The following is an 8,840-nucleotide window of genomic DNA, read 5'->3' on the forward strand; positions in this document are numbered from 1 at the left end:
ACTGCTCTCAGCAGCAGCTTTAAGTACCATGCTCTTTTCTCTTTGCCATGACAATCAGCAATGTTTCAGAAAGGTTCCTAGAGAAATGATGATACTGTGTGAAAGAGAGACACAGCCAACCCATAATAGACATGCAGTATGAATGAAAAATAATTCTTTGGTTGTCATCCGGTAAGATTTTTGGATTGCTACCATACCATATACCATTGTATAACCTAGGCTATCTATAGGTGTGCATTTCCAGCTCTTGACTTCCAGACACATAGTAGAATTGCAATTTCTTGCACCCTTTAAGTAAAACAGGGTCATGTGACTTGTTTTGGACCAATAATATGGACATACCAGTAATGTGTGTCGTTTCTGGGAGGAACCTGGATTGCCAATGTGAATTCACCACACTTTCTTTCCCCTGTCAAGGTGATTGGGATGATCATGGAACCATTCATCAAGACGAAACCTTCTTCAGATTCAGCCTCTGAATGAGTACATTGAACAGAGCCCCTCTGACATTGAACATATAGTATGAGCAAGAAACAAAGTTATTTTGTTAAGCCACTGAGATTTTAAAGATTTTGTTTATTTATTTGAGAGAGAGCGAGAGCACACATGCAATTGAGGGGAAGGGCAGAGGGAGAGAGAGAGAAAGAGAGAAAGAGGGAGAGAAGCAGACTCCCCGTTGAGTGTGGAGTCCAACATGGGGATCAACATGGGGCTCCACAGGGAGCTTCACGCCAGGCTCAACACAGGGCTCAATCTCACAGGGGCTTGACCTCACAACCTTGAGATCATGACTTGAGCCGAAAACAAGAGTTGGGGGCTTAACTGACTAAGCCACCCAGGCACCCCAAGCCACTGAAGATTTTAGAATTGTTCAACATGGTGGCAAGCCTAGCCCATCCTGACAGATACAAAAATTAGAACCTAGATACACGGTAATGTAATAACAACAAATAAAAGTAAACCTTTATTTAGAAGGCAACAACTAAGAGCACTTATCAGAAGCTAAAAGGATGGTGATCTATTTGGTGAACAGATCACCCGTGATAAGGCAGAAGGCATATCATGAACCTAATGAACTAAAGCAAGAGATTGTAAAACAAAATGTTAGTAGCCTGTGTTGGTGGCTGTTGGATACATTTGGAAACTTATTACAAAAAAAAAGATGAGCTCAGAGAAGATCTGCCCAGTTTGTAAGCAGAAATTAAAGTAGGGAAAATCTATAAATTCAGAGATTTTCAGGGTTAGAAGAGGCTACTGTTTCTCAGTCTCAACTAGTAAAATATAAAATTATGACATGTTTTCAGAAAAGAAAAAGGCCAATTAAAATCAGCCTTGAAGTATGTATCAAGTCAAGGGTATGGCCTCAAACCTATTGTTAAAACTTCTGGATAAATTAAGATATTACCCAGCATAGGCTTTCAATTGGACAGAATGGCTTTGGAAAAGGGAAGAAACGTTTCACTCCCCCACCAAAGCCAGGAAAACCCAAAGCACACAAAACCAAGTCCGGAGAGAGAGGAGAAGGGAGGGACAATGAACGAGAGAGAGAGATACAATGAGTGACAGAGAGAGAGATACCAGCAGGCAAGACAGCAAGAAAGCAAAGAAATACAGCAAAACATGGAAGTATGTCTGGGAAAGAATTGGCTGTGGCTATTAGCTCAAGGAACGCCTGGAATCAAACAGATAAGAAGCCTACATTTTTGTGAGAGTTGTACTGCCAAAAGCACATCAGCTTGGATTAAAGAAGACCATGTTCAAGACTTAATATCACTTTGTACCTCCCCCAATTTTTAAAAGCTTATTTTAAAACATATTTCCATGCCCTCTTCAGATATAGAAAAGGAAGACTTTTCTCAGAGAGCAAAGCCAGAGGTCATAGAAAGCAATGGATAGGGCAGCTACGCGAAGGAGGTAGAATCAGGGTCTTATCAGGGTGTTGGATGGGGCGGCAGTGGGGGGGGGGGGTTCCTCAACATGTCTGCTCAGTGGATGGGTGTCTACCGTGGCTTCCCATTCCTTCACTTTCCAAACGGCGTGCCCACAGCACTTAGCCCGTCTCTGCCCCACTGGTACATAGTGAGGGTGCACAGGATAGACGTCTTGCATTTAGAAAAAGAGTTGCATCTGGAGCTGATACAGAGTCTACTACGAATCACCCAGAACCTGGAAAGTGAGCTTGACATACTGTGACTAGATGAATCTTTAGGATTGTCCTCCCTGAGGAAAGAATGAGGAAATTCTGCTGTGGGAAGACAGTAAGCCAAACATTTGGTGAACAGAAAGGAGACTGCTAGAGTCATTAGTCTTGTTCTCCAAATAGTCCTGGCTCTCTCCCTTCGAGATACTCGGCAGGATTACAGAGATTTAAAATTAGGCATTGCCATGTGACTTGCTTTGGCCAATGATAGCCGAGCAGAAGTGCAGTGTGTCAATTCCAGGTGGATGCTCGGAGAGCCAGTGAATGGTTTGCTGCCTTCTCTCCTCCAGCCAAGATAGTAATGAGAAGCACGTGTCAAGACAAAGCCTTCTTCAGCCCGAGTCCTCAAGTGTCCACAGTGAGCAGAACACCCCTGCAGACCCTGAGCGGGGGCATGTAGCATGAGCAGGAAATAAACTTCCCTGGGGTAAGCCACTGAGCTGTCTGGCTTGTTCGTTAGAGCAGCATAGCCCAGCCTTTCCTGACTGATTCTGAAAGTGAGAGAAGAGGCAGGAGAGCAGGAGTGAGAGTATGAAAGGCTCCCTCTCTCCAGCAAAGGTCTCTGAACTCTTTCCTGGTCATAAGGGGAAGCCATGAAAGCTTCCAATCAGGGGTGTTAACATGAACAGATCTGTTATTTTTTGGATAAAATATGCTATTTCTCAACATAAGGAGAAAATAAACCTACAAAACCACATAAGGCAGAGAGAAATACACAGAACCCTTAGGCAAAAGATACACACACACACACACACACACACACACACACACACAAAGTCCTAAGTCTTGAAGTTTCTAAATACAGGAGCTCTGAAAGGAGGCTCTGAAAGGAGTTCCAGAGGATCAAGCATGGTAATTTGCTCTATCCTACCATCCAAGTGCCATTCCCCTACAGACATCTAAAACTTCACAAGAAAGTCTTCCAGAGAGCAGAGCAGATACAAGGGAATGTAACAAAGATCTGAGGTCAATTTCCAGCTGTCTGTGTGACCTGTGCAAGATTCTTAACCTGAGCCCAGTTCCTCATATGTTAAATCCAAATAATAATATACGCTGTTCGAGATGGTTGTGGGGAGAAACAGCATATTTAAATGGCTCAGGTGAATACCTGGCTGGTGGTAGGTGTTTAATACATGAAATTTCTTTTTATTACCGTTAACATAAAAAAATTATTAAGAATGTCAGCTCCCTAATTACAAAAGAAAATGATTCAGAGTAACAGAATAGAGAATGTTCCCTCCTCGAGGAAAGTGACTGGATCTTGTCATCACCGAATCCCCCCCACCGCAGCTCAGTGCCTGGCTCACAGGAGCCACTCAGTTTTCCTCAGCTGCGGGAGGGAAAGAGAGGTGAGTGCGTGGGGTGAAGAAAAGTTGTCAAGAGTTCTGACACCAGCTGCTGTTGGGCCACTGAATCTGAACTCTCAAAGCCACAAATACCTTAAAGCTCTGTAAACCCAAGGCTGAATTCCCCTACATTCAGAAGCTGAAAAGCCAGAATTAGAATCTAAGAATACAAACTGCTGCAGGTCCGACTTCAAACCCCAGTCCTCAACTGGAGGCCCGGGAAAGTGCTGACTTCTGACCCTTTCCTCCCTCACCTTCCTCCCCTCACTGCTCCTCGCAGGAGTAAGGACACCTGGTCCTGCCGAGTCACACTCATATCCTGTCATTCCATCGAGGCTCTGGGAAACCCCCCAGGAAGGGTAGTTAGGCGACCACCTACTGGCCCCAGAGGCAAGGATGCCGCACTAACTCAGCCCAGGGAGGTGGGTCTCACCGGCCCCACTTGCAGACCTGAAAGAACTCAGGAGAAGTTCAGCGATTTGTTCACTTCACACCGTGGCAGCGCTGGCCACGAGAGAACCCACGATTCCCGACTTCGGTATTCTTTCCGCCATACACTTTTGTCCCTAAGGGGTGCGGGGTAGGGGGAGCATAAAATAACAACCGCAGACAAGGAACCACTTACATGTGTCTAGCGCTTCCTAGAGGCTACCCAGGATATGGGCCCACCTCCCGACCGGGAGCGGAGAGATTTTAAATCCTGGTCTTAGCCCTGGCTCGCTGCGTGACTTTTTTCTGAGTATCCGACGCTCTCGGACTTGTTTTCCTGTAAACAAATCAGGACCAGAGGGGTGTGTGTGTGTGTGTGTGTGTGTGTGTGTGTGTGTGTGTGTGAAGTGTAGTTGCATGTTGTGCGGGGGCGGGTAGCAGACGATAACCGGGGTTACCCAAGTTTCGGATTACCTAAACGCTCATTCACAATTGGAAGCTGAGTTGCCCCCTAACTCTACCCTCTATTAAAAAAAAACCCCATCGAGGCAAAACTGTGAACTCATGGTCCGGAGGGCGCAGTGGGGGTGCAACTCGGACTTAGCTGAGCACCCAGTTTCGAGCAATGCAAATCACTTGGCTTCCAGGCGCAGCCAGACAGCAGAGCGGACGACCGCTCCTGAACTTGACCAGGAGACAAACTTCGCAGCGTCCTCATCGTGGGGGGCCCGCTCGCGTGAGACCGCCCCTAAACTTAAGCCCACTTTCACTCGCCCCCACGGGGGACTTCATAGAGCCACCTTAAGGGCGGTGCTCCCGCCCCCCGGAAGTGCGGGGGGGCACAGACCGGGGCGATCGGCCTCTGGCCCCGCAAGGCGGCGAAGTGCCCGTGGATGACATCGAGCACCCCAAGTGGGGAAATACCCCTCACCCCGCGCTCTCGGCTCCAGACACCTGGCCCGGTTTCCGAGCAGTCCGGGTGCCCGCATCCCCGGCATTCCCGCCCGAGCCCTGAACTTGAGCCCGCCTCGGTCAGAGGTTCCGAGAGTCCGCGTCCGCCCGACTCGCGGTAGCCACCGTCACTAGACAGTCAAACCCCAAGACGTCAGCCCACAATGCACCGGGCGGGCCGGGAAAGACGCGCCGGGGAGGGGAGGGGAAAGAGCCCGGCGCGAATCGCGCGGGAGGGGGAGGGGGAGAGGAGGAGAAAGAAGGGCCCAACTGTAGGAGGGCAGCGGAGCATTACCTCATCCCGTGAGCCTCCGCGGGTTCGGAGAAGAATCTTCTAGGGTGGAGTCTCCATGGCGACGGGCGGGCCCGCCCCCTTGAGAGCGACGCGAGCCAATGGGAAGGCCTTGGGGTGACATCATGGGCTATTTTTAGGGGTTGACTGGTAGCAGATAAGTGTTGAGCTCGGGCTGGATAAGGGCTCAGAGTTGCACTGAGTGTGGCTGAAGCAGCGAGGCGGGAGTGGAGGTGCGCGGACTCAGGGAGACAGACAGACACAGGCAGGCAAGACGGCAGTAGAGTCCGAGCTGCAAATCTTATTTTCTTTTCCATTTTCTCACCAACTGCCCAGAGCTAGCGCCTGTGGCTCCCGGGCTGGTGTTTTGGGGAGCGTCCGGAGAGCCCCTTCTCCAGCCGCCCCCAGGAGGAGAGCCCCGCTGCCCGGGAGCTGCTGACAGCGCGGAGAGAGGCGACAGTCCGTCCGAGGAAGTCCGGAGAGCGGCTCCAGCGGCTAAGAACTTTCCTGGCCAGGAGGACAGGGGACAAGTGGCCCGAGTCCCGGAGCGAACTTTTGCAGAGCTTTGCTGCGCCTGAAGCTGCGGCGGCGACGGTGACGACAAGAAGGCAGCGGAGAGAGGAGACTGAGGAGGGACGTGCGCCCAGCTTCTCTCGCACCGGTTGCTGAACTTGGGCGAGCGCGAGCCGCGGCTGCCCGGCGCCCCCTCCCCCTCGCAGCGGAGGAGGGGACAGTCGTCGGAGTCCGGGCGGCGGAGACCCGCCGCCGGCCGGCCACAGCGGGATCGGCGCTGACTGCCGCCGCCGGGAGGGCCGCTGTCTCCGGGAAGCGTGTTCGTCCGCGGACTCCCAGGAACCGCTGCGCCCGAGAGCGCTCCGTGAGTGACCGCGACTTTTCAAAGCCGGGCAGCGCGCGCGAGCTGACAAGTCAGAGTGCGGGCGGCATCTGAACTCTGAGCGCCCGGGAGCGAGCTGGTGAGCAGGGCGCAGGGGGGAGGACAGCCGGCGGGTGCGCGCGCCCCTCGAGAAACTTTCCTTGCCCAGGGCCCCGGGAGGCACGGGTGTCCCCCGCTCGCCAGCGCGCTGTTGCGGCCCCGAAACTTCTGCGCGCAGCCCAAACTAACCCCACGCGAATTGACGGACTGTTCTATGACTGCAAAGATGGAAACGACCTTCTACGACGATGCCCTCAACGCCTCGTTCCTCCAGTCCGAGAGCGGCGCCTACGGCTACAGTAACCCCAAGATCCTGAAACAGAGCATGACCCTGAACCTGGCCGACCCGGTGGGCAGCCTGAAGCCGCACCTCCGGGCCAAGAACTCGGACCTCCTCACCTCGCCCGACGTGGGGCTGCTCAAGCTGGCGTCGCCCGAGCTGGAGCGCCTGATAATCCAGTCCAGCAACGGGCACATCACCACTACGCCGACCCCCACGCAGTTCCTGTGCCCCAAGAACGTGACAGACGAGCAGGAGGGCTTCGCCGAGGGTTTCGTGCGCGCCCTGGCCGAACTGCACAGCCAGAACACGCTGCCCAGCGTCACGTCTGCGGCGCAGCCGGTCAGCGGGGCGGGCATGGTGGCTCCGGCGGTGGCTTCGGCGGCGGGCGGCAGCGGCAGCGGCGGCTTCAGCGCCAGCCTGCACAGCGAGCCGCCGGTCTACGCCAACCTCAGCAACTTCAACCCCGGCGCGCTGAGCAGCGGCGGCGGGGCGCCCTCCTACGGCGCGGCCGGCCTGGCCTTTCCCGCGCAGCCCCAGCAGCAGCAGCAGCCCCCGCAGCCGCCGCACCACCTGCCCCAGCAGATCCCCGTGCAGCACCCGCGGCTTCAGGCCTTGAAGGAGGAGCCGCAGACGGTGCCCGAGATGCCCGGGGAAACGCCGCCCCTGTCCCCCATCGACATGGAGTCGCAGGAGAGGATCAAGGCGGAGAGGAAGCGCATGAGGAACCGCATAGCTGCCTCCAAGTGCCGGAAAAGGAAGCTGGAGAGGATCGCCAGGCTGGAGGAAAAAGTGAAAACCTTGAAAGCGCAGAACTCGGAGCTGGCGTCCACGGCCAACATGCTCAGGGAACAGGTGGCACAGCTTAAACAGAAAGTCATGAACCACGTTAACAGTGGGTGCCAACTCATGCTAACGCAGCAGTTGCAAACGTTTTGAGGAGAGACTGTCGGGGGCTGAGGGGCAACAGAGAAAAAAAAATACACAGAGAGACAGACTTGAGAACTTGACAAGTTGAGAGAGAGAGAGAGAAAAGAAGTGTCCAAGGACTAAAGCCAAGGGTATCCAAGTTGGACTGGGCGGCGTCCTGACGGCGCCCCCAGTGTGCACGAGTGGGAAGGACTTGGCGCGCCCTCCCTTGGCATGGGGCCAGGGAGCGGCTGCCTGCGGGCTGCCCCGCTTTGCGAACGGGCTGTCCCCGCGCGAACAGAACGTTAGACTTTTCTTTAACATTGACCAAGAACTGCATGGACCTAACATTCGATCTCATTCAGTATTAAAGGGGGGAGGGGGAGGGGTTCCAAACTGCAATAGAGACTGTAGATTGCTTCTGTAGTACTCCTTAAGAACACAAAGGGGGGGTTGGGGGAGGGGAGGCGGGAGGGAGGTTTGTGAGAGCGAGGCTGAGCCTGCAAATGAACTCTTTCTGGCCTGCCTTCCTTAACTGTGTATGTACATATATATATTTTTTAATTTGATGAAAGCTGATTACTGTCAATAAACAGCTTCATGCCTTTGTAAGTTATTTCATGTTTGTTTGTTTGGGTGTCCTGCCCAGTGTTGTTTGTAAATAAGAGATTTGGAGCACTCTTGAGTTTACCATTTGTAATAAAGTATATAATTTTTTTATGTTTTGTTCCTGAAAATTCCAGAAAGGATATTTAAGAAAATACAATAAAATATTGGAAAAGTACCCCTCCCACAACCTCTTTTCTGCATTATCTATGGATTACCTATCTAGGTGAAGTTGAAAGAGTGAAGAGTCAACTAAAATCACTCTAAGTGCTTCTTACTATCAAGCAGTGGAAACTATTCTCTACTGGACTTGAGAATAACTGTAGCTGATGCTCTTGTCAACTTATCCTCTTCCCTCCCCCAACAATCTATATAGAGTTGCTTACAAAGGGTAGTGTGGCCCTTCACAAGGCTGAGGGAAGGGAGGTTGTGGTGGAGAGGGACAGGAAGTCCCCTGGGAAGTCAAAACAATTTGAAATCTGGATTATACCAAGTGGCATGTGCTGTGACCATTTATGATGTTAGCAGAAATTTAAGAGTAGTTGCTTATTCTCAAAGCAGTAACAGTGGCAGATTTTTGCAAAAGATGTATCCTTCCAATTTGGAATCTTTAACAATCCTAGATAAAAAAGATGGTCTTTGCTTATGAATATTTATAACAGCATTCTTGTCACAATAAACGTATTCAAATACCAATAACAGATCTTGAATTCCTTTCCCTTTACTACTTTTTGCTTCCCAAGCTCTACACTGAAGCTTTTCTTCTCAGTTGCTGGGGTTAACATTACTGCCATCTGAAGTTACTGGGTAATTAAGAAGCAAAGAATTTAGGAAGAGTCAACACAGAATTTGCAATCTGGATGAAACATTCTCCCAGTTTCATTAATATTCTC

At 51.6% G+C, this 8,840-nt stretch overlaps 1 protein-coding gene across 1 annotated transcript; it reads left to right on the forward strand.

Moving 5' to 3' along the window:
• The first annotated feature begins 6,047 nt into the window (after positions 1–6,047).
• On the forward strand, positions 6,048–8,061 carry JUN (Jun proto-oncogene, AP-1 transcription factor subunit). The gene has a single exon (XM_040627242.1). The coding sequence runs from the start codon at positions 6,367–6,369 to the stop codon at positions 7,369–7,371; it is 1,005 nt and encodes a 334-aa protein (XP_040483176.1). The 5' UTR covers positions 6,048–6,366; the 3' UTR covers positions 7,372–8,061.
• The last annotated feature ends 779 nt before the right edge of the window (positions 8,062–8,840 follow it).

The sequence above is a fragment of the Ursus maritimus genome, unplaced genomic scaffold (assembly GCF_017311325.1).
Source record: "Ursus maritimus isolate PB19 unplaced genomic scaffold, ASM1731132v1 scaffold_12, whole genome shotgun sequence".
Taxonomy (NCBI): Eukaryota; Metazoa; Chordata; class Mammalia; order Carnivora; family Ursidae; genus Ursus; species Ursus maritimus.

What these genes read in the sequence shown, in the direction of transcription:
- JUN (XM_040627242.1), top strand. Translation starts at nt 6,367, where the DNA reads ATGACTGCAAAGATGGAAACGACCTTCTACGACGATGCCCTCAACGCC.